The 24,362-nt window shown below is 50.0% G+C and overlaps 1 protein-coding gene across 1 annotated transcript in view; it reads left to right on the top strand.

The window, feature by feature from the left end:
- BMP1 (bone morphogenetic protein 1) overlaps positions 1 to 21,823 on the top strand; it is a gene marked incomplete at its 5' end in the record, with an annotated part of 57,837 nt that extends 36,014 nt beyond the window's left edge. The window contains 12 exons of the mRNA XM_007950847.1: positions 1,946 to 2,048; positions 4,099 to 4,215; positions 4,477 to 4,622; positions 4,740 to 4,935; positions 5,787 to 5,912; positions 6,694 to 6,854; positions 7,199 to 7,379; positions 11,599 to 11,724; positions 16,392 to 16,519; positions 16,898 to 17,111; positions 19,090 to 19,340; positions 21,689 to 21,823. Coding sequence (XP_007949038.1) covers positions 1,946 to 2,048; positions 4,099 to 4,215; positions 4,477 to 4,622; positions 4,740 to 4,935; positions 5,787 to 5,912; positions 6,694 to 6,854; positions 7,199 to 7,379; positions 11,599 to 11,724; positions 16,392 to 16,519; positions 16,898 to 17,111; positions 19,090 to 19,340; positions 21,689 to 21,823 — 1,884 coding nt within the window. The remainder of the gene's footprint in view (positions 1 to 1,945; positions 2,049 to 4,098; positions 4,216 to 4,476; positions 4,623 to 4,739; positions 4,936 to 5,786; positions 5,913 to 6,693; positions 6,855 to 7,198; positions 7,380 to 11,598; positions 11,725 to 16,391; positions 16,520 to 16,897; positions 17,112 to 19,089; positions 19,341 to 21,688) is intronic.
- Between the last annotated feature and the right edge of the window lie 2,539 nt (positions 21,824 to 24,362).

Raw genomic sequence — 24,362 nt, forward strand, 5'->3', positions numbered from 1 at the left:
AAAAATGTCCAAAAATGTGATCTCATCCTATTTTTGAGTACCACAAACAATAAAAGGACCCTCAAACACAAATGTACTTAGATATGAATCAAAAGAAATGAAAAGGGGTAGACCACGAAATCTAAGATAGGTAAAGGAAGATACAAGTCCATGAAGGAGGCAAAAGGCAGTGAAAATACCATAGGCTCAAAAGATTGAAGGTCATAGTGAATTGGAAGAATCGTTGGGCTAAGTGTGCTAGAGGGAGTGAGCTAGGATGACAAGTGGTGGGGTCCTTGAAATTGAGATTATGGAGATGACACACAACTGATAATGACAAGGTCTGAGGCTTGATGTGGTAGCATGTGACTGAGAAATGATAGAGAGCAATGGAAAGAAAGGATCGCAGAACTGAGAGGCCAGGAAGTTAGAAGGATTGTCCAGGTAGATGTTGAAATTACCAAAAAATATGATAGATTGGTGTTAGAGAGTGACAGGGAGCCAGAAAGTCTACTTTGACCATCATTGGTCCTAGTTACAGACAGCAATTGCTGGTGCCCACTTGGGAATCTTTTCATCCTGGCTTCTACTCTTTCTGCTTCTAACTCTCCAGTAAGCCACAGGGTAGAAGGACCTTCTTATCCCCTTCTCTTCCAACAGGAAACCCGGCTAACACATACATGGTGAGCCCCCCAAGCCATCATGTGTCTACAGTCCACCTTGTCAGGTTAACAGTCCTTTGGAATTCCTGCTTACTGGAACTCTGAACACAGGCTTTTGGGCTCACACTGGAAACTCACAAGGAAACTGTTTCTCTTCTGGAAAATGTGCTTCTCTACTTGTTAACATGCTGACCCGTTAAGGAGAGTTGGTAGTTACCAGTCGCAAATGTTCTTCCAGTACTAAGTGAGCATTTAATGAATTCATATTTAATGAGATTGAAATGAGTTAATATATATGAGGTGCTTAGGACAATGCCTTGGACATATGAAGTGTTGGCATAGTACCTAAGGTATTTGACTGCTAGCCAGAAGGTTGGCGGTTCAAACCCACCAGCCACTCCTCAGAAGGAAGATTGGGCAATCTACTTCCGTAGTGATATTGCCTTGGAAACCCAAGGAGGGGTCGCTATGAGTCGGAGATGACACGATGGCACATAACGACAACAGCAACCATCTAAGGGTTAGATGCTCTTGTTCCCAATTTACTCACAAGGCAGCTGAGGTTCAGGGAAGTTGAGTGATTTGCCCAAGGACTCACAGCATGAAATGAAATTTAGAGCTGAGATTCAAACCCAGGCTTGTGTACCTGGAATCTGAGTTTTTTTCACTAAGTGATCTTTTCATGCCTATCCTTCTAAGTAAGGTATAATCTCCTGAGGACAGGGACATATCTTAAAACCCTTTAAGGGAGACATTCAGATCTGGTATCCCCCTCAGCAGTAAGAACTCAGTTAATACTGTATGACTCAATTAATGTGTGATAATTGGTGACTCAGCCTTTCTTTCCTCTGCCTTCTCTCTGGACCCTTCATTCCCACTTCAGACCCATCATGCTGCCCTGGACCTTCCCTGTAACTGAGGAAACCTATTCACTCTCAGGATGCTGTGATTTATATTAGTTAAGTTGACTGCAAGCAAGGCTGGGTGTTTAACCCAAAGCAATGGCTCCTTACTAGGGAGGATGGCAGCACAGTGGAACCCCTGGCCTCATATATATATATATCTTGTCATGGGAATAGAGAAGACTGGCTTGGGGTGTCTGGAAGAAGGCTACCTTAACTGGTGAGCATCTGGGTAGGAGTCACATTTCTCTGCTAGGAGCACCTTTTGGGAACTCCTTAACTATTACCCCTAGCAAACAGCCTAGTGTAAATGGGCAGTGGTCATGGGGCTGTCAGGGGAACATCAGTGATGTGTTGGGGGTAGTGTAACCCTCTCCCTTACCCCTACTTCATTTCCCCCAGATCATTCTCAACTTCACATCCATGGATCTGTACCGCAGCCGCCTGTGCTGGTATGACTACGTGGAGGTTCGAGATGGCTTCTGGAGAAAGGCACCCCTCCGAGGTAAATGGCAGCAGCCACTTTCCTGCCTCCTCTGTGGCTGATTCCTTTGTAGAAGGACTCACACAACACTCTCTTCAGCCTTCTCTGGGACTCAGCACTTTGCCAGGGGCAACGTCCTAGTCCTAGCTCCATCACCAGCTAGCTGTGTGATTTTGGGCAAGTACCCTCCTGATCCTCAGGGTCCTTGATGTGAGCTTCTGGGCCTCCCTGGGAGGGTGTCTGTCTTGTAGGGAGGGGGAGAGAGTTATGTGAGTTGACGAACAGAGGCAGACAGGCTGCTTTTCTCTGGGCCTTGAGATATCTCATAGCTCCATGTTCTGCTGCCCATCTGTACATTTTCAGAAGCTCCACTTCACCTGTCTGCAAGGTCTGGCTTAGGGCACCCACAATGCTGCCAGGCTCAGAAGAAAACTGGTCAGTTAACTGACCACTGAAGGGCTATAGGATACTTTACACAAGATACTTTGTCCTTGGTAGCATATGCTAGAGGGTGGTGCAGTGGGTAAAGTGCTTGGCTGCTAACTGAAAGGTCAGCAGGTCAAGCCCACCAACTGCTCCACAGGAGAAAGATGTGACAGCCTGCTTCCGTAAAGATTTACAGCCTTGGAAACCCTATGGGACAATTAATTTTAGTCTGTCTTATAGGATCGCTATGAGTCAAAATCGACTTGATGGCAACAGGTTTGATTTGGTGTATGCTGGGTATAGGGTGTGTGTGGGGCAAGTAAGTGAGTTAAAATCACAGAACAGAAGGTACTTTAATGAGTACAGAATTAGGGCAAAGAGTTAGGTATCTCCATCAAGGCTAAGGTGTTCTAGGAATCATCCTTCTCCAGTCTGGACATAATCCTAAGCAGCTCTTGATTGCTCATTTTCATAAGAATCCTTGGTCCCACCAACTGTGCCTAAAGCAGGCTGACAAATTCTTGCTAATCTCTCTCTTTTTTTTTTCTCCCAATTTTTGATATTTGAATATTTCTTATTAGTCACCCAAAGCAGCTGTCATTACAACACTTCCTCCTGCCGACGTGTTACCATTTCCAAGAATGCAGTTTCTTTTTCATAACTTACATTCCTAGGTCAGCACCCTCTGTCCCTTGCTGAAAGTTAGGAAACACCCTATCTTATTAGGAACACACAAATCATCCCTAGGAGATTCTTGACTACAAAGAATTCCAGATCCATTTATGTAGATTCTTGTAGGTTTTTATTTCACAGGGGACTTTTTCTGACCTAGTCCCTAGATTCTGGGGACTATGCATCCCCTGCATTTGGTCAAATGAAAGTCTATCTGTGAAAGCATTTTGTAGTGCACTAAGTTTTGTTCGGGAGTTCTGGTAGCATAGTACCTAAGTCACTTGACTGGTAACCAGAAGGCTGGAGGTTCAAATCCACCAGCCACTCCTCGGAAGGAAGGTTGGACAGTCTACTTCTGTAGTGATACTGCCTCAGAAACCCAAGGAGGGGTCACTATGAGTCAGGTCCAACTCGACGGCACATAATAACAGCAACATCACTACGGAAGTAGATTGCCCCATCTTCCTTCCGAGGAGTGGCTGGTGGATTTGAACTGCCAGACTTCTGGTTAGCAGTCAAGTGCCTTAGGCACTATACTACCAGAGCTCTTCCTATTTCTTTGCATGGAGCCCAAATAATAAAAAAAATGGTAAGGAAAGATGGTAATATGCCATTAAAAAAGAAAATGAAACACATGTATAGTCAGTTATTGTGAGGCTCCATCTTTCCTTCCAGAGATAGATTCATGTCCCAAGTGCCTGCTATCCCCAAGAATGGTCTCAAGCTTTGCAAAGCCAAGGCAAACCTTTGGCAAAAGCAAGCCAGTCAGAGTGGTGCAGTCTTGGGAGGGCATGTCAGGTGGTGAGAGCCTGTACAGTTGTGGGAAAGTTGATATAAAGACCAGAGGTCAGGGCTGGAGACCCCAAGCCACCCACAGAAGTAGGGTGGGCATCCTAGAGGCCCAGATCTGGTGTAAGAGGGGGAGAAGGACTCGCTTTGGGGCTCTCATGACTCCACTTCTCTTTCCACACAGGCCGCTTCTGTGGAGGCAAGCTTCCGGAGCCCATTGTTTCCACAGACAGCCGCCTCTGGGTTGAGTTCCGCAGCAGTAGCAATTGGGTTGGAAAGGGCTTCTTTGCTGTCTATGAAGGTACTGAGGAAGGGTGGGGAGTCAAATGCAAGTCCCACAGGCATCTAGAAAGGATGCCTCCCTGACAGGCACGGTTGAAGGGAGGGTAAATAGGAAGGCTCACAAAAGCACATTGGGATTGGCTGAATCTGGGAGGGCACTGGGAAGCTGGGGGCACGTTGAGAGGGCTGGAGGATAACAGGAGAGTGGGAAAGGAGCTTGCAAGCAAGGCAGAGCATTCTAACCAACCTCCCCTTCCCACTTTACCCTGTGTCCCCAAAGCCATCTGTGGGGGTGATGTTAAAAAAGACAATGGCCACATCCAGTCGCCCAATTACCCAGACGATTACCGGCCCAGCAAAGTCTGCATTTGGCGGATCCAGGTGTCCGAAGGTTTCCATGTGGGCCTCACATTCCAGTCCTTTGAGGTACCTCAGACACCCTATGATCCGACACTAGTCCTCCTGTTGTCCACCCCTCTGTGGGCTCCAGGGTGTCAGGCCCCTAGCAGTTAGAGCTCCTTCTGCTGATCACCCTGCCCCCAGATTGAGCGCCATGACAGCTGTGCCTACGACTACCTGGAGGTGCGCGACGGGCACAGCGAGAGCAGCACCCTCATCGGGCGCTACTGTGGCTATGAGAAGCCTGATGACATCAAGAGCACATCCAGCCGCCTCTGGCTCAAGTTCGTCTCTGATGGATCCATTAACAAAGCTGGCTTTGCTGTCAACTTTTTCAAAGGTGTCTCTTTCCCTAGTCCACCTCCTCCCTGCCCACTCCATGGCCAATCTGTCTCCTTCATTCCTCCTTCACTCACTCATTCATCACATAGACACTGAGGGTCTCAAATTGAGACCCAGGGCCCATGCTCTGAGGAAAGATAAACCCAACTGGAAAGCTGGTGGATAATTGACTGCATAGCTGATGTAACTTATGTAAAAGTAACTGACATATGGTAAGTGCTCCACAGTGAAATAAGTAACTATTCAGGAATTGCCTAGAAGTCTAAGAGTTTGTATAAAACAAATGCCAACAAGAAGTAGAGGTAGGAGTGCTGTGGCAGCTCTGGTAGGGAGAGAGGCAGCATGAATTCCTTAGTTGTGTCACCTTGGCAAAGTGTTCTCCTCGTGCCCCTTTTCCTCTGCTGGGGTAGGGATAGTAACCATCCCTCTCTCTCAGGTGTGGTATGAGAACTGAAGCATAAATGAAAAAATAGTATTTAAGCCCACACGTTGGCTCATGAGCAGCTCCAATAACTGGTAGTGGCCACTAACTCAGCTGGTGTGGTCTCAGGTCCAACATGTCCCCACCTGTCCCCTCCTTCAGGTCACTACTATCCTGTTGGGGCTTTCACAAGTAGGATCCCCTAGGGACCTGAGTGGGGTTCTGAGCAGCCATTGGTGGGCTGGGTGGGCCCAAGGCTTCAGAACTGAGTAATTAAATGAGGCTCACAGTTGACCTCCTCACACTGGAATAAAGCTTGGGGTGATTATGGGAAGCCTGAGGGACCCTGGACTCGACTGTCAAGCAGAGGGCAGGAAGAAGGACCCAGGCTCTGGTCAGATCCCTGACCCTCTTTCCTTCCCTTGCAGAGGTAGATGAGTGCTCTCGGCCCAACCGTGGGGGCTGTGAGCAGCGGTGCCTCAACACCCTAGGCAGCTACAAGTGCAGTTGTGACCCTGGGTATGAGCTGGCCCCTGACAAGCGTCGCTGTGAGGGTGAGTACCTCCCACACTGCCTCACTCTCCACCGGCCCACTGTCCCCAGCCAAGTTTTTTTTTTAATTCCCTTGGACAGACGCCATCCTGGGAAAGCTAGAAGGATTCCCTAACACTTTTTTCACAACTCATGTTAAGAAATAAATTTTATATTGCAACCCAGAACACACCACCACCATATGTAATGTGCTGGTATTTGTTTGTTTTTTCAATATTATTTCTTTCTTTCCTTTTTAAATTTAAATGCTGATCTTGACCTACTAATTGATTTCACCACCCACCAGTGGGTCACGATCCACAATTTGAAAACCACTCTTCTAGGACAGCCTCTCTCTAAGCATGTTCCTGAGAGGCTGGTGAACATTTCTTCCTGGCTCACCATCTCCAGCATCTGCCTGAGCTCTGTGCTGCTTGGCAGTTCTCCTTACTGTCTTGTCACTCCTCCCTGTCTACCCGCATTGCCTGCGTTGAGCCCCTCACTTCTCCTCCTCCCTCTCAGCAGACACCCTGGCCGGTTCTCTTAGAGAAAATAGAAATGGCCACACATGTAACGCCTCAAACCCCAGCTATAGGCTTGCCTCTGAAGACACCCACCCTCACCCAGCCTCCTCTTCTTCTGTCCCAAAGGAACCAGAAGCAGCCAGGGGCTACTGGGAATCCACACATTCTTGTCTCTTCCTGGATGCATGCCAGCTCCTAGCTTTTCCTGAGCTCTCATATTTTATCCCTTTCCCTGAAGCAGGAACCCTGGCAAATGATGCCACCTCTCTTGTCCCCTCAGCTGCCTGTGGTGGATTCCTCACCAAGCTCAACGGCTCCATCACCAGCCCAGGCTGGCCCAAGGAGTATCCCCCTAACAAAAACTGCATCTGGCAGTTAGTGGCCCCCACCCAGTACCGCATCTCCCTGCAGTTCGACTTCTTTGAGACCGAGGGCAATGACGTAAGTGCCCTCCCTGGGCCAAGGAAGGGCAGGAAGGTCTGAGGCGCCTGAGCTTGGGCTCAGTGCCTGCTTCCTTTCCCTCTGAAAGAGGTTCAGGCAGAATATGCCAAGAGTGCAGAGGAGGAGAGATTGCTCCCAATTGGGGGAAGCTGGGAAGGCTTAGATTCAGTGATCCAATGGGAAAGAGCGTGAAGGGTGGGAAGGGACATAACTATGAATTGTTAGATTTGGGAGAGCAGATAATTAAAGGCTAAAAGAGTCACAGGATAGATAGCTCATCCAGGGTGGCAGTGACAAGGAGAAGCTTCCTGGAGGAGGCAGCTTGGACCTGGGCCCCCTTTCAGGTGTGCAAATACGACTTCGTGGAGGTGCGCAGTGGACTCACGGCTGACTCCAAGCTGCATGGCAAGTTCTGTGGCTCTGAGAAGCCCGAGGTCATCACCTCACAGTACAACAACATGCGTGTGGAGTTCAAGTCCGACAACACTGTCTCCAAAAAGGGCTTCAAGGCCCATTTCTTCTCAGGTAAACCAGGACTCCCCAGCTCCTAGTCCCTCCTTCCCTAGAGGATGGAGCATCCCTTCTCCATGCCCCTGCACTCCCCAACTCTCCTTGGTGTCAGGGCCACAGGGTCTGTCCCTCTGCTTCCCCCATGACCCCACCACCACCAGGCTGTCCTGAGCCAGCCCCCCTAGTAGTTGTAATTCCATTATTTCTGAGGTCCTCAGAGGATATGTTGGAACTGGTTCTGCAGATGGGAAGAACATAAGCATGGAGAAATGCAGGGAGAGGGCATCCCAGGTGTCAGAAACTGCAGGCCAAGGCCTCAGAGAGGGCAGATCCTGGGAACAGGGAGTTCAGTTTGGCCAGAGAGCACGGGGTGAACAGAGAGGAGGAGGGTGTTTGGATTGGCTCATGTGGGGCAGATTATCTGGCAGCAGCTAGACCTCTAATCAGACCCTGTACAAGTCAACCCAGTTCAGCCCGTGGCCTTCAGAATAGAAGAGTAGCCTCCTTTTCTTCAGCACCAGAGCCTTCCCACTCCCCCTGGTGGGGGATTCAGATCCATTAGTTTATTGAGAACCTGTGCAGTGTAAGGCTTGGGCTCCAGGCCCTTGGGCTTATCTGGTTCTAGGATGATCTCCATCTTTGGGACTGTCAAAAGAGTAGCTGGGCTCAGGGATCCCAGGAGACCTCTCCTTACTTTATGAAACTCTCAGCCCTTCAGTTGGTAGTGTGTCTGGTGCCTTGGGGCTGGATTATAAAGGGCTAGTGGTTTTCTAGAGGCAGTAAGGCTCAGGACACAGGCAGTGAATGCAGGAACGCTATGGTGTGGGAGAGAGTGGTAGACCAGTGGGCAATGGAACAGTAGAGGATGGTTTTGTGGGGAAGTAGGCCAGAGATTCTCATCCTAACATGCCTGGTGGGGCAGGCATGGGTGGGCAGAAAGGCAGTTACAGCTCTGGGAGTGAGCTCCTGCCCATGCCCGAGTTGGTACTGCCTTCCTTCTCCCTCCTCCCCTTTGCCCAGGCTACTGCATCCTCGAGCCCCCATGTGGGCATCCTGCATCCCTGCCTGCCCGACTTGGATGCCATGCACGGCTCCCTGTGCACTGGTTCCCTGCTTGGCACTGCCAGCCACACCGCTCTGCTTAAGTGCCCCGTTTTCCATCCATTCCACCGCCCTCTTCCCCACTGCTTGCTGAGACCCTCACCCTGCTGTGTGAATCCCTTTCTTCCCTGTGCCCACCTGGGACTCCTACGAGGTTCTCACCAGAGGGCCGAGGGGATATAACACCTACTCAGGGTGGGCTCTGCCCCAGGGAAACCATTACCTGCTTACTCTCGTCTCTTCCTGCCTTTCTGTTGCTCCAATCTTGGAGGGGAATGGGGTATCAACACTCACATCTGTCAGGTCTAGAGCCTAGAGCTCTCCGCCCAAGGAATATTGCCCTGCCCTGGTGTGATACTGTGCCCACCCCACCCTCAGCCCTGCACAGAAACACACATGCACCCCTGCACACACACACTGCCCCATTGTACAAGAAACCTGCAGAAGAACCTCACCAGTGGGCATCAAGGTGCAGCCCTCAGGGCATGGGGGCTCTGACTCTGACCCCCCAGGAGGGGGCTCTTTGGACTTTTGGGACACCCATCGAGGAGACCCTAAGCCAAGAAGGAGAAGAAAGAGCCTGGAAGACCTTCAGTCTGACCCCTGCCAGCTTCCGGGGCATATGGGCACTGTAGGGTGAGTGCCATCGCCTTGTCTGGGCCCATGTCCATCCCCCTGCTCCTGCCACTCCTGCAACCTGCTCCCCTGGCTCAGAGGTGAGGCTGCCCACCTCCATTCCCCACCCATGCCAGAGCCCCAGCCCCAGGGATGCTAAAATAGTCCTTCCCTCAGGACTTGCTTTTCTCTTACTCATTCATTTAGTCATTCACTTACCCACTCATTCATTCATTTGGCAAGTATTTCTTTTATCCTTACTGTGTGCCAGACACTAGATATTTTGGGATACAACTATGTGTAAGGCATGAGGGTCAAAATGTGTCAGGGGAATCTTTGCTCGATTCCTGAGCTAGGATCCTACAAACTCCTAGCAGTCCTCCTTGGATGCCCCTGGAACAGAGATCAGCCACGATTCCCTAAGTGAATCTTCAAAACAAGTCCTAGGATACCCCCTCATCCCCATACTTTCTTCAAAGTTAGTGCAGAGCTGTGGTCAGGTACCCTCTAATGCTCTAACTGAGCAAGAAGCCCTTGGGAAGGGACTTGGGGACTCCACCTCTTGGCCCTAGGTTCTTATAGGCCCTGAGGGGTCTGGCCTGCCTGAGAATGGGTTGGAGAAGCAGAACCTTCTGGAATCAGTGCTCCAACCCTCAGGCACTTCTCCTGATTGAGAGCAGAGGCAGAGCCCTTGCTACAGACCCCATGTGTCCATTTGAGTGCCAGCAGGCATCTTTCTATTTCACAGTTCATTTTGAATTCTGAGTGTCTGTTTGGATCAACAACATGAATGCCAGCCTACATGCCAAGCACACCATCCCCCAAATGACCACAGACTTGAGAATATGTGGGCGTGACAGACCATGCTGTGACCATGTATATCTCTGTGTGCCAGTGCAAAAGTTTGTGTGTTCATGTGAGAGTGCATGTATGGGTCCATCAGAGCACGAGCAGAAGCATGTGTGAGTACGCCTAACAGAGATCTGGTAATGAATCTATGCATTTGTGTCTTTGCATGTCCATATGGGTCTATGCCTTTGTGTGTATATTCCTAGCTGTATGTTCTATATCTGCATGCTTCTTCACATAAATGTGGGAGTGAGTAATATGTATCTCTTGTCTGCTCCTAGATATATCTGTGAATGGGTGATGATGATGATGTGTGTGTGTGTGTATGATTATGTTTCTGTATCTTCACATGTATTAGTGTATTTGTATCTGCATGTCTGCCCATGAAGTGGTGTGTATGGATGGGTGGTATGTATCTATGTGCAGCTATATGTGCACATGTGTGTGTATATGCCTGTGGATTAGTGTCTGTGTTTCCATGTTTGGAACATCCATGAATGGGGCTGTGGGATGTCTTGTACCTGTGTGTGTGTGTGTGTGTGTGTCTGTGTAACACACTCTATCGATGCAGCAAGCAGAATGAGCGAGAGCAGAGTTCTCACCAAGGCCATCCTTTCTGTGTACTGCTTTCCACCAACCAGTAACTCTCTCTCTCTCTCTCCCTGTGTCCAATGTGTGGGCCTCAGTGTGCCTGTCTAAGACCTTCTTCTGCAACAGGCTCACCCTGTCCCCTGTCGCTGTGCCTCCTCCCACCACTACCCCTTCATGGCCTGGCTGCACGGGACATGCTACCCTGCATGTGTTTTCTGCTGCCCCCGCCCCGCCCCGCCCCGCCCCATGGATTCCACCCCCCACAGAGGCCCCATCTGGTTTTTCACTACTCTCCCTCCCTGGTTCCCACCCTCCACCCCCACCCCTTGGTCCCTTTTCTCCTTCTCTATCTCTCTCGTTTCAGAAAAGAGGCCAGCTCTGCAGCCCCCTCGGGGACGCCCCCATCAGCTCAAATTCCGAGTGCAGAAAAGAAACCGGACCCCCCAATGAGGCCTGCCAGGCCTCCTGGACCCTTTGTTACTCAGGAACCTCACCTCGGATGGAATGGGACGGGGGCTTTGGTGCCCACCCCCCCACCTCCGCTCTGCCATTCCGGCCTGCCTCCTGGCCGGACAGAACTGGTGCTTTCCTCCTCCCCTGTCCCTCCTCACGTGGACAGGGGACCTTCCCCGCCCCCACCCCCTCCCATTTTGATGGTGTCTGTGACATTTCCTGTTGTGAAGTAAAAGAGGGACCCCTGCGTCCTGCTCCTTTCTCTTGCAGTCTGCTTGTCCGTGTGTCTGTTTTTCCACTTGTCCGTCTGTCCAGTAAGCAGGTAATGGTAGAGGGTTCCCATGCTGGTCAGCTCTGGTCCCCCAGCCCTTCCTCCATACCACTTCTACTTTCTCTCCCCACAGTGGGGACTCAGGAGCCTACAGCCAGGCCCTATTCAGCTGGTTCCGCTTCATGCACTGCCCCAGACCTCTACCACCTTGGCTTCCCACTGCCCACCTGGACAGCTGGCTGTTGCTTTCTCCTTGAGGAAAGAAACCAAGCCAGGCCACCCACTTCCCCTGGGGTGTTCCAGACCTCTGCCCTGCACAGACACGAGGTTTGCCCTTGTTTGCCCCCTCTGCAGACAAGGACGAGTGTTCCAAGGATAATGGCGGCTGCCAGCAAGACTGCGTCAACACTTTCGGCAGCTATGAGTGTCAGTGTCGCAGTGGCTTCGTTCTCCATGACAACAAACATGACTGCAAGGAAGGTAAGGGCTGTGCAGAGAGCAGCAATGATAGTACTGGTACCAGAGCCTACTGGGGCCCCTCATGCCTCGGGGCACCTGGACTTGAAGGGCTGGAGGCTGGGGAGTGTAAGTCAGAGAAGACCCATCCCATGAGCCTCACTTTAGACTTGTGGAGTTGAATGCTCTCTGAGGTCACCTTGCTTAGCCTCCCACCTAGGACACAGGTCCCTCCCCTCCAGTCTCTCTTTGAATATGTCCAGAGCTCACTCCTGCCCCAAGGCAACCTGTTCCATTTTTAGGTTCTTCTGGTAGTTGGTACTTATCAAAAGCCAAGTCCAAATCTTTCTCTTTGTAATGTCCTCCCACTAGCAGAGTGGTAAGACAGGGCAGTAGTTAAGAGCAGAAACTCTGGAGCCAGGCTGCCTGCCCCAGCTCTGCCACTTAGTTAGCTATGTGCCCTTGAGTGACTTACTTACCCTCTCTGTGCCTCATTTGCCTCCTGTGTAAAATGTGGATAATAACAGTACTTACCTTGTAGGGTGGATGGGACATTATAAAGTGCTCCGAGCAGTGAGTGACTGGCTTATTGTTGTTCTTGTTATGTGCTGTTGAGTCGGATCTGACTCATAGCGACCTCTCCTTGGGTTTTCAAGGCAGTATCACTACAGAAGTAGATTGCCCCATCTTCCTTCCGAGGAGTGGCTGGTGGGTTTGAACCACCAGCCTTCTAGTTAGCAGTCAAGTACCTTAGGCACTATGCTACCAGAGCTCCCGAATGGTTTATAGGGAGCACAATCAAGTATGAGTGTTAGCTGTTACCATTCTTGGTCATATTTCTGCCTCCTTGAACAGGGCTGCTACCTTCCTGATATTAAAGCCCCTGCAAATATTTGGCAACAGTTCTCTTTTCTGTTTTTACTTGTATTGTGGTGAAAACATACACAACAAGCCATTCACCGACCTAGCAACTTCCACATTTACAGCTCAGGGATTTTGATGACATTTTTCATGTTGTGCCACCATTATTACTATCGTTTTCCAAAAGGATAGCCAAAAGACTGGACAGTCTACTTCCGTAGAGATACTGCCTCAGAAACCCATAGCGGGATCACTATGAGTCAGAACCAACTTGATGGCAGTGAGTTTGGTTTGGTTTTTGGTTTCTGAAATATTCCACCACCATTAGCATAAACTCAATCCCCTGCAACAAAAGCTTTCCCTTCCCCCCTCCCTCCTACCTCTGGTAACCACTAATAATCTTTGGTATATATGTGTGTGTGTGTGTGTGTGTATATATATATATGATATGTATGTATGGTTATGTGTGTGTGTGTGTATATATCTATATCTATATCTATATCTATATCTATCTATCTATCTATCTATCTATCTATATAGGAGCTCTGGTGGCATAGTGCTTAATGCATTTGATTGCTAACCAGAAGGAAGACTGGGTAATCTACTTCCATAGAGCTACTGCCTCGGAAATGCAAGGAGGGGTCCCTATGAGTCGGGACCAACTTGGCAGCTGTGAGTTCGGTTTTTTTGGGGGGTGTGTGTGTGTGTATACACACACCATATGTATGTACGTTTTTTTTTTCCCCCAACCTAAGAACTCCCCCTCCACCCTGATCCCTGGTAACCAGCAAAGACATTTCCCTTCTGTCTATAAACCTTTCCTTGATTTTTTATAATAGTGAACAAATACAATACTTTTTCTTCTGTAAATGACTTATTTCACTCAGTATACTGTCCTCTAAGTTCATCCACGTTAAGTGGTGTTTTGCAGATTCTACATTATTCTTTAGTGCTGCACAGTATTCCATTTGGAAACAATTCTTAAGTCATTGTCCATGTCATCTGATACTTCCCTGGGCGTGATACAACACAGACCTGCTCCAAGTCATCAGTGCCAATGTGACCCCTGCCTCCTGGGGATATACCAGCACAACACAAGGTCAAGTACACAGGGTTTGACTCTTGCCTGTGGTTCTTAATGTCTGTGTGACTTTGAGCAGCACTCAGCCTCTCTGCATTACAATGTTACCTATTTTGCAGGGTACTGAGCTTTATAGATATTGCTTTGAACACTTAGTACAAAAAAAAGAAAAAAAAAGACCTACCTCACTGCCATTGAGTTGATTCCAACCCCTACTGGGTTTCCAAGGCTGTAAATCTTTATGGAAGTAGATCATCCCATCTTCCTTCCACAGAGTGGCTGGTGGGATTGAACCGCTGACATTCTGGTTAGCAACCAAATGCCCTAGCCATATGCCACCAGAGCTCCTTGAACACTTAGCACAGCACCTGGCAAATGACTTTTTTTTCCATTATAAGATGTACAATCAAGGTATAAACTGCTGACCACAGAACTGAAGCACTCAACAGTGAACCAATGGACAGTTCAGTCTTCCCAAATACAGAGTTCCTGTTTCACAGAGCCCCCAGTTTTTTAGCTAGAGAGAGCCTTATTAGATGTTATCTAAATTACAATCTATCTCTATATTCTTTATGAAACAAAAGGTGTTTGATCAATAAAATAGCAACATCAACAACATCGCCAGGAGAGGGTTTAAACTTTTAGGCAAGATGACATGTTCATAACCATGATTCACATTAGAAGTATTCAGGGTTCTTTATGCAAGTGATAGAGTACTTACCAATCCATTAGTATTTCTTGAAGCCCTGTTCAGCACTGTGCAGAGTTCTGAAGGGACTCAAGAGGGGCCCCTCTGCCCCCAAGGAGATTTCAGCCTAGATGGGTAGAGAAGTGAAGGTACAAGGGAAAATGAGAGTGTGGAAGACCAGTGTCTAAGTGGATGAGGGCATATGTGGACATGTAAGACCACCGATGGGTAATGGAAACAGCTTGTAGCTCAAACGTGGGAATACAGGAACTGGACCTGCCTCCACCAGGGATCAGCTGGGTGGCCTTAATCACAGCTCCTCTCTGGACCCCCATGACTGTGCAGTTTACTCTATGAGCTTCTGACTATAGGCCAATATGTGAAGCCTACACACCCCACCTGTCCCTTTTTCCTGACTGGGCCCAACGGTGCATTGGCTGCCCAGTTTTCTTCAGAGGGACCTGTCAGATTGATTGATAATGAAGAATGAGCACTTTGAGTTTGTGAGGCCAAGTTTTTCAGGGGCAAAAGCCAGATGACAGTAGATTGCGGAGCCATAAGTAGTGATGTTGTTGTTGTTATGTGCTGTTGAGTCAGACCCGACTCATAGCAACCCCTCCTTGGGTTTCCGAGGCATTATCACTATGGAAGTAGATTGCCCAACCTTCCTTCCGAGAAGTGGCTGGTGAGTAAGTAGTGATAGCATGGTAATAATAACAAATTTTCTTAAAGTTTATTTGAGAAGAAAAGGGGAGAGAATAGGTGGTATCTAAAGGGGAATTAGTGTCATGGGAAGGCTATTTTAGGATGGGCCTACAGAACGGTAGAGAGAGTGAGGGTGATAGTGGATAATTTATGGTATGAGGGCCCTCAGGTTGTAGGCAGCAAAGGACTCCAGGCCACACAGAAGAGAAATTCGTCCCTGACAGAGAGGAGAAACACCTTCTCCTCTGAAACCAAAAGAAAGAAGAGAAGGTAGAGGCAGATAAGTTGTGTTTGCAGATAGGGGGTGGGAAGTTGAAGAGTTCATGCCTGATGATCCTGAAGTAGGAGGTAAGGTGGTCTGCTGAGAGTGACAGGCTGGCAATTGAGACAGTGACTTGAGGTGAGTGCTGAAGATTTAGAATAGTTGCTCAGGTGGTGAGAAATGGAGCTGGCTAAGGGAAAATCCAAAGAGTATCAGATAGTTTTGGGGTACCCAACTGAGGCTGGAGACCACAGATGGGGTTTTCTAAGATGGTGCAGTAGAAAGATAAGGGAGCAGGGCAATTGAGGATGTTGATGAGTAGGATGCTAGGTGATAGGCCATGTCGTCTAGCTGGATAAGGATGTGTGTTAAGTCAACAGAGGAGGCTATATTGGAAGAAAACTGAAATATCAAGATTATGGAAGTCCCTCTAAAGTTGAATAACTATTATAGGAAAAGGAGGACTTGAACCCACTAAAAAAGTAGGAGGCAGCCACAGAGATAGATGCATTTGTAGCATCAAGAAATCTTAGATGACAAAGCCTAGGATGAGATCATAAGCATGAGTGTCTCAAGAGGGAAATAAAAACTGATAGAACTGAGAAGGTCAAAGAACTGGAGGCCAGGGTGTTGGAGTGATTGTCACATGTTTGTTAACATCACATAGGATGATGACAGAAGTGGAGGTAGAGAGAACTGAGTCGGGTGCCAAAGTCTGTGAATGGTGTGGCAGGAGGTCAGTAGACGACACCAAGGATGGGCAGAGGCGGTATGGCTGATGACATGGGCTTCAAAGGCTGGGGTGGGGGGCGGTTACACAGGGGCATCTCTGATGATAGCTTCTGTGGGTCTCAGGCATCTGTGCTACTTCAGGGTGGGGTCTAGCTATAGCTTCTTTTAAAACCAGCCATCTAGGTTTTCCCTAGTCATGGGTAACAGAAAGAGAGGTCATGTAAACCTTCAGTCCACTTTTTCAGTGGGGAATGAGAGAAAGAAGAAAGGAGGAGGGCAGGAGGGAAGGGCCTTTCTTCATAGGGGGCATCTGAGCAGTGAGGTTCCTGCTGATTCCCTTCCACTCACTCACTCCCCCACAGCTGGCTGTGACCACAAGGTAACCTCCACCACTGGCACTATCAGCAGCCCCAACTGGCCTGACAAATATCCCAGCAAGAAGGAGTGCACCTGGGCCATCTCTAGCACCCCTGGGCACCGGGTGAAGCTGGTAAGGTGCCCACTCCCAGCCTGCATGGACAATCTGCTCCCTCCATGCAGTCGGGCCACCACCTATATATCTATCACCAAAGTCCTGAACAAATCAGAAGTGCTGCTTAGAACAATGCAGATAGAGTAGGATGGCTGAGCCCATCCCTGTGAGAACCCCTAAATCCGATCTTCACAGAGGCTCCCATTCCCAGTATACATTGGGGTGTATTTGCTATTGCTCAATTCCTGGGTCCTCCCTCACTGTCATCCACCAACAGTGGCTGCTCCCTTGGGGTGAACATGAGTTTGAGTCTGGAGGCCTAGATTTGGGGCCTCTCACTCCCCAACTATCCAGCCTCCTAGCCACATTCCTAATCTGTACTCTCACATCCTCCAGACCTTCACAGAGATGGACATAGAGTCCCAGCCTGAGTGTGCCTACGACCACCTGGAGGTGTACGATGGGCGTGATGCCAAGGCCCCCGTCCTGGGCCGCTTCTGTGGAAGCAAGAAGCCAGAACCTGTCCTGGCCAGTGGCAACCGCATGTTCCTGAGATTCTTCTCTGACAACTCTGTCCAGAGGAAGGGCTTCCAGGCATCCCACTCCACAGGTAAGGCCTGCCTCAGGCCAGGGTGCTGGGCAGCTGGACCCTCAGGTCATATGTTCTGGAAATATCTGCTGATCCTCAACTCAAAGCCAAGGCCTGGGCTGGAGGTGGGGGTTTACAAAGAGCTTATGTAAGGCACAGACAGACCATGCCTTGTAGCCTGGGTGGAGAGACAGCTTGTAGAATATAGAATGATGGATGAGGGTACAAGACAATGTGTTCTGACAGCCAGGCCAGGGGAGCAGAGAATAAGCACTAGAGGGTGTGGGGGTAGAGGTTGTGATTAGAGACTGAGATGGCTGGAAAACAGAGCGGTGATGGTGTGGGGTAGGAAACCCAGGGACCAGGGTAGGGTAGAGGGAAGAGGTATTTACTTATTAGTTCAGACTCTTTTCTTTCAGGAATTTCCCAAAGTCCCCAAAGATAGGACACTTGACAATGCAGAAACCCACTCCCATTCTAACCCCAAAGATTTACTCATTCAGTCAACAAATATTTATTAATGCTTTAATATGTATGAGGCATTATTCTAAGTGTGGTTCAAAAAAATGAACAAAGCACATGAAGACCTCTGCCCTTGAGAAGCTTACTCAGCATTCATGTGTTCATTTGTTCAAGTACCATTTATGGAGCTCTCACCCTATGCAAGAAGACTCTGAGAGGGGCATGGCTAGGAAACAGGCATGGAGCCTTCCACCCTGTTCCTCTAGGAACAATTAGTCCCATTGTGAGGTAAAACATGCACAGATAATTACAGCATGAGACAAAACATGATAAGAACAATAAGAAAGATACTAAGAGCCAACCCAGGTATGAGTTGGTAGGGTCATTCTAGATAGGGGCTGAGTGCGGGGAAGACGGGAAGCCCAAGCAAAGCTCCAACCCCAGGACAGCTCAGGGTGTATACAGGTGACAGCAAGTAATTTACTTAGCTAGAGTATTGGGTGTGTGAGGGAGCCTTGGTGGCTCAATGGCTAAGCACTCAGCCACTAACTGAAAGGCTGGTGGTTCAAACCCACTCAGTGGCTCTGTGGGAGAAACACCTAGCTATCTGCTTCTGTAAAGATTATAGCCAAGAAAATGCTATGGGGCAGTTCTACTCTGTCACATGGGGTCGCTATGATTCAGAATGAACTTGATGGCACCCAGCATTGGGTGAGTGAGAACAGTAATGGAGATGAAATGGGAATGATGTGGCTACCAAGAAAGGCTGGAGCCCAGTGCTGGGAGGCCTTGGATGCCAGACTGAGGATTCAAATGTAAACCTTCACAGTGTCTTCATGGGTCTTGAGCTACCTACTGGAGAGTCCCCAGAACTGAAGAATGCACAGCCTCCCCTACTTCTTGTTTGGTTCAGTCCCTGACCCTGGCCTCACCCAGCCCTCTCCCCATCTTCTCCAGGGAGGCCTAAACACCAGGTGCAGGGAGGGAGGCTAGAGGGTGTTGGGAGGAGGGTGGCCTTTCCCAGAACAGGGGTCACAAACTGGGGGCCCCAGAACTCAGTCTGGCCCTCAGACCTGCTATATTTTGCCCACAATGTTTTTTTTTTTTCAATATAAATCTGAGCCAGCATTTCAAACTCAGAAGTTTTTACATAAATTCCAGATGTATGGCCTCTCTTAAAAATCGAAGAGTTGGCAAGGCTGGACCCGTATTCTTCCATGACAGCCACCAGCTGGGATGAATTAACAGCTGCCCTCCTTAGACACAGCATGCATTCCCAATACCACCACTCTGACTTTCTTTCACTCAGTGTGTTTCATCCCCATACATCCCCTGGCCTCAGTATGCATCACTCCCCAAGGTAGAACGGCAGTAGAGCAGTTCTAGTTCTGGGCCAGGTCCAAACTCCACCCATCTCTGTGGGGCCTTATTTCAGGCCTCTGTCTTCACTGTGAGGGTTAAACGTGATGGGGCCCAGTGCCTGGCACATGGGCAGTGCTCAGGAAATGCCTGCCAATCTTGTTGTCTCCCCCTGCAGAGTGTGGGGGCCAGGTGCGGGCAGAGGTGAAGACCAAGGACCTTTACTCCCACGCCCAGTTTGGAGACAACAACTACCCTGGGGGGGTGGACTGCGAGTGGGTGGTTGTGGCCGAGGAGGGCTATGGCGTGGAGCTCGTGTTCCAGACTTTCGAGGTGGAGGAGGAGACCGATTGTGGCTATGACTACATGGAGCTCTTTGACGGCTACGACAGCACAGCCCCCAGACTGGGGCGCTACTGCGGCTCTGGGGTAAGGCCCTCCCCACACTCTCTGGGGCTGAGGGGAACTCTCACCCAACTCCCAGTGCTAGCAGTGCCTTGGAGGGGTGGGGGAGCTGGCATGAGTGGTCGCACATACCTGGTCCTTTACGGGAGCCAAAGGACTCAACCTAGTAGGAGCCTACTCAGAGATCCACCTGGCTTTGTGCCATTCTCCCACCCAGAAGGGCCAGGAAACTGGATCCTTTCTAGGCAAAACTAAGGTTCCCACAGGCCCTGGGATGAGCCTTGCCCCAAACCAGGCCTGTCTCAGAACCAGTTTGGTTACTGTACCTCTGGGGAGGAGAATGGAGTTCTCTCTGCCCCCTCTCTCCCCTTACATCCACCCCAAGGCAGCTGTCCAGGGCCTGGAGAGGGGACCAGAGGTTGGGGCCAATGCCAGGGCCAGCGAGCCTGAGCTTAGCTGCTCTCACAATCTGTCTGGCTGATCCATTAAAACACCTCATGCCTTCTGCTGCCAGGTTTTCATCTTGGTGAGAGTCCAGCTTGTCCCAAAGACATTGCTGCTGTCCAAGCAGACTATGCACATTGCTTCTTGTTCTACTGTGAGGCTGCCATACCAGCACTTTCAGAGACAGCGGGCAAAGTTATGCTTGATAGGATTTTAACTAAGGCCAATGGCTAACCACATAGATGGATTTTTTTCCCCTCCCAATAAGACTTTGTGGCTTCTCCTTTTTTTTTTTTTTTAATTTTTTATTTTTGTCTCTTTGAATCTTTTCCTCTTCTAGAGATAGCTGGCTATCTTCTCTTCCCAACTCTAAATTCCCTCCCATCACCTCCTACGCACTCATACACTTGCCCTCCCCCCTTACCTCTCTCACAACCATGCTCCAGGGCAGTCTGGGGGCCCCAGGAAAGGTTGAATGGTCCAGGATCTGCGGCAGCTGCTGGACCTGACATTGGCTGAATCTTAGGGGCAGAGCTTCAGCCTTTGTGGAAATGGCAGAGGCTGGGCATGGCTGAAGGATGGAGTGGAGAGGTGAATCAGGCAAGCTGAGCTCACAGCTCCCTCTGTCTGCCCTGTGCACTGCTCTGCAATCCCCTAGCTATCCAGCTAACCCCTACCCTGCTTGGCCCTTTATAGCTTCTTCCAGAGACCTCCACCAGGCTGAAACAACAGGGAGGAGACCTAGGGAAGGAACCCAACCAGGGCATCCTCCAAGGTTACCATTTTCTGGAAATAGCCCCAAGGTTCTCAGAAAGGATTCTTGCTGTTCCCTGAGGGAGGGCCCAGGGCATTTATGTGCTGATGTTATGCTATGGGGGGTGGCTCCCACTGAGCGATTGCCCACAGAGGTGAGGAGGGGACTTGCAGGGAGCCTTCCAGAAAGGAGGCAGCACCTAAAGCAGAGCATGGCCATAACCTGGGGGGGGTGTTGTTTGCAGAAGGTGGCAGAGTCCAGGTCTGGGGCGGGCCATGCCTTTCTGTCAGCTTCCTCCACACCCCTGCAGAAAGAAGTATTGCCCTGTGTTCTCCAAAAACACTTGGGGGGCAGTGAGAAGGGAGCCCCCTCAGAGAACGTGCTCCCTTTGCAAGACTTAAACATTCATCATCTCATTTGCATTTGACTGCTAACCAGAAGGCTGGTGGTTCAAACCCACCAGCCACTCCTGGGAAGGAAGGTTGGGCAATCTATTTCTGTAGTGATAGCACCTCAGAAACCCAAGGAGGGGTCGCTATGAGTTGGATCCAACTCGACGGCAGTACATTGCATTGTAACCCTTCTTGGAAGCTCTGGTGGCATAGTGCCTAAGGCATTTGACTGCTAACCAGAAGGCTGGTGGTTCAAACCCACCAGCCACTCCTTGGAAAGAAGGTTGGGCAATCTACTTCCATAGTGATACCACCTCAGAAACCCAAGGAGGGGTCTCTATGAGTCAGACCCAACTCGATGGCAGGGAGTTTGGTATTTTTGCTTTTAACCTTTCTAGGCTTGGAGAAAAGGTAGCATTTCCTCCTTTTCCCTCTCTGGGAAAAATGAGGTCCAGAGAGTCCCTAAGACTCCACAGCTAGCTAGTTAGTAGTAGCAGAGCTGAGTTAAGATGGAAATCTACTCTGAACTTAAGGCAAACTTCTCTACCCTGTGTTTTCTTCCTTCTCCCAGGAGCCCCATTGAACTCCTTCTAGCAAGAGTCTGCTTAAAGGGTCTGGAGGGGTATGGTGAAAGGCCAGGAGTCTCTTGCCTCCTTTATATCTGGGGAGCCTGGAACTAGGGGAGAAGCTCAATTGGTTCTCTCTAGCTAGAACTAGCCTTCTCCCCTTTCCAGCCCCATCCCTTCTTCCTCAGCCTCACACTTACCCCTTTTCTCCCTTAGCCTCCTGAGGAGGTATACTCGGCGGGAGATTCTGTCCTGGTGAAATTCCACTCGGATGACACCATCACCAAAAAAGGCTTCCACCTTCGGTACACCAGCACCAAGTTTCAGGACACACTCCACAGCAGGAAGTGACCACTACCCTCGCACTGGGGGAGGGGACCAGAGGCATGCTTCCCTCAGATACCGGACAGTGGGAGGAGGGCAGAAGATGGGCATACCATCCCTCTCCCCCAGGCACCAGGACCTACAGGGCCAATGGCTCCAGTTGAGGCTGCCCTCAGGAGGCAGGGGAATTGGACTCCTTCATAAACCACTTCCCCGTGAGCCCTCCTTCCCTTGCCCCAACCCAAGCAAGGGGCCAGGGCCAGGAGTCAGAGCTTTCACTGAGACACTTGAAGTGACCGTTCTTCTCTGGGGTCCCTGCCCCGGTGGGGAGAGGGAGTATCAGCAGGACCCTCCCCCTTCCCTGCCCACCTCTACACACTGTATTGTGTAGAGCCGGTGGCATAATCTTCATTGTAATGTACATGTCCTACCCCTTCCCCCACCTGGATTTGGTTTTATTTTAAGCCTCTATTTCCCCCTATTCCTGGGGTATGAGTGTCCTTACATGTCCCACGGGAGCCAGAGTGGGGAGATGAGGAAAGGGGGTGGAAATACAAGACAGGGCTTCTCTCAGGCCCAGTGGCTGGTCAGCCACACCAGGGCACCCCAGCCAATAAACCGAAAGTGTTACAGCCAGTATCCTGTGCCAGATGCTGTCTGGGACATTGAGGGGGTGGGGCAGTGTGTCTCACTCCAGATGTGCAGGTTTGCTGTGTGCCTGGGGCCGGCCCACAGCCAGGACACCTGGCTTCTCTGGCTACCCTTCCTTCCCTCAATTCCAAGCCCCCTGAGGGTGTGATTTTACATTCAGGCACACACAGACACAGACACATTGCACACTTCCGCTGGCAGGCACACTGTATACAAACATTGCCCATAGCCCTCCCACATCAAGCAGAGGGCAGGACTTTCTATAAAGAGGCTGTGTGGTGGGAGGAAGGGGTAGTATAAAACAGGGTACGCATGTTTCTTTGACCATCCAGGCTTTCTGCCCCTGTCTGTGGAAGGGGAGGGTGGGTTGCAAGAGTCTCAGGTGAATCATAGGGGCCTCATTTCCAGCAGGGGAGCCCATGAGGATCCAGAGAACCAGTGTTAGGACAGGTCCACTGACTGTCCCAGTCTCTTGGCTACCTTGCTCCTCAGTGCCTGCCTTCCTGAAGGCCAAACACAGAGTGTTGGCCCCAGCTGGTCCTCCTCTCTACGTGGGAGATAAGAGCCAGACACTCGGCAGCCACTGAACAAACATTCCAGCTCTGGCCCCCTCACCCAAGGAAACCCAAGGCCATGTCTTGTCTGGTCTCCTCTTTCCTCCCTTCCCAACAAGCTGCTCTGAGTGGCTCTCTCCTAGCAAAAGAAGGCAGGAGACAAGAAACAACATTCCTGGGCCTTCCCTTCAAAGGAAACTCTCCCTCAACCTCCTCTGCTTGGACCTCACAGGGCAAGAAAGCTGAGAGGACCCTGGTTCTTAACTGGTAGCTGGCCACTCTCACTGATTCTGGAGGCTTGTGCTTCCTGGGAGCCTTCAGTGGGACTGCAGGTCTTTTACTGGTCCCAGGCTCTTCCCTATTGCAGGGGCAGATGCTGTGCCAGATGCTGTCTAGAACATATGGGGGGACCCACCCCAGGTAACATTATGGCATGGACACTATATTGATTCCCTAAGCAGAGAGCAATAGTGGAAACCAGACACACTATCTACTATCCTATGTTTGTGCCATTTGGGTTCACAGGACCTTCTTCTTCCAGGAAGCCAGCCTGATCTTATGGCCAGGCTGCAGTTCTCTCTACCGGTCCCCACTACAGGTGTGACTCTGAAACCCTGTGAGGGAAAAGGCAGTGCCCAGAGGGTTTGCTGCTTGTTGCTGCAGTAAAATCACAAGGCTGTGATGTCATGACAACCCTCCCTTCCTCCTCCTCTCCTGACCAGGGTACTTGGCAAGGATAGCCATGGACAAGCAGAATAGAGAGGCCCCCAAACCATGGAGCTGCCTGGGCAGCTCACCCAGACAGTTTGCCAATCAACGTGGCTTCTCCATGGCAGAATTTGTAGTTAGTGGCCATGACTCTACTCATCAGCCTTCTTCCCGGTTCTACAATCCCACTTTGCAAGCCACATGCCAGAAGGAGCTAATAACCCACGGAAATGTACCTAGTCCTCGACTCTGAACAGGGTCCTATGAACATCAACACTACAGCAAGTGGCAGGCTTAGGATAAACCCATGCAGCCACGCCAGGCATGTGTTCCAAGACTCCATACCAACATAACTCCTCTTATGACTCACGGAACCATGCTGGCAAGACTTCTCAGTCTTCCACCTGGGCCTGTCTTAAGAAGCTTGCCCTAACTGTAGCACCTCAGGTTAAATGTAGGCCAAGCAAGGAAGTTTTGGTGCCAAGAGTAAAAGGCCCAGAACATCTTGGAGACCCATATCCACACAGAAGCAAGTCCTGAAAGCTTTTGTGCCAGGGCCAAAGCAGTCAGTATCTATCCTACCCAGTAAAGTGGAGGCAAACCTTGAAGACCACCAAGCAGCTCAGTAAGTAGGGATACAGTCCTGTCTATAT

The sequence above is a fragment of the Orycteropus afer genome, unplaced genomic scaffold (genome assembly GCF_000298275.1).
Source record: "Orycteropus afer afer isolate SDZICR_OR568_19922 unplaced genomic scaffold, OryAfe1.0 scaffold00289, whole genome shotgun sequence".
Taxonomy (NCBI): Eukaryota; Metazoa; Chordata; class Mammalia; order Tubulidentata; family Orycteropodidae; genus Orycteropus; species Orycteropus afer.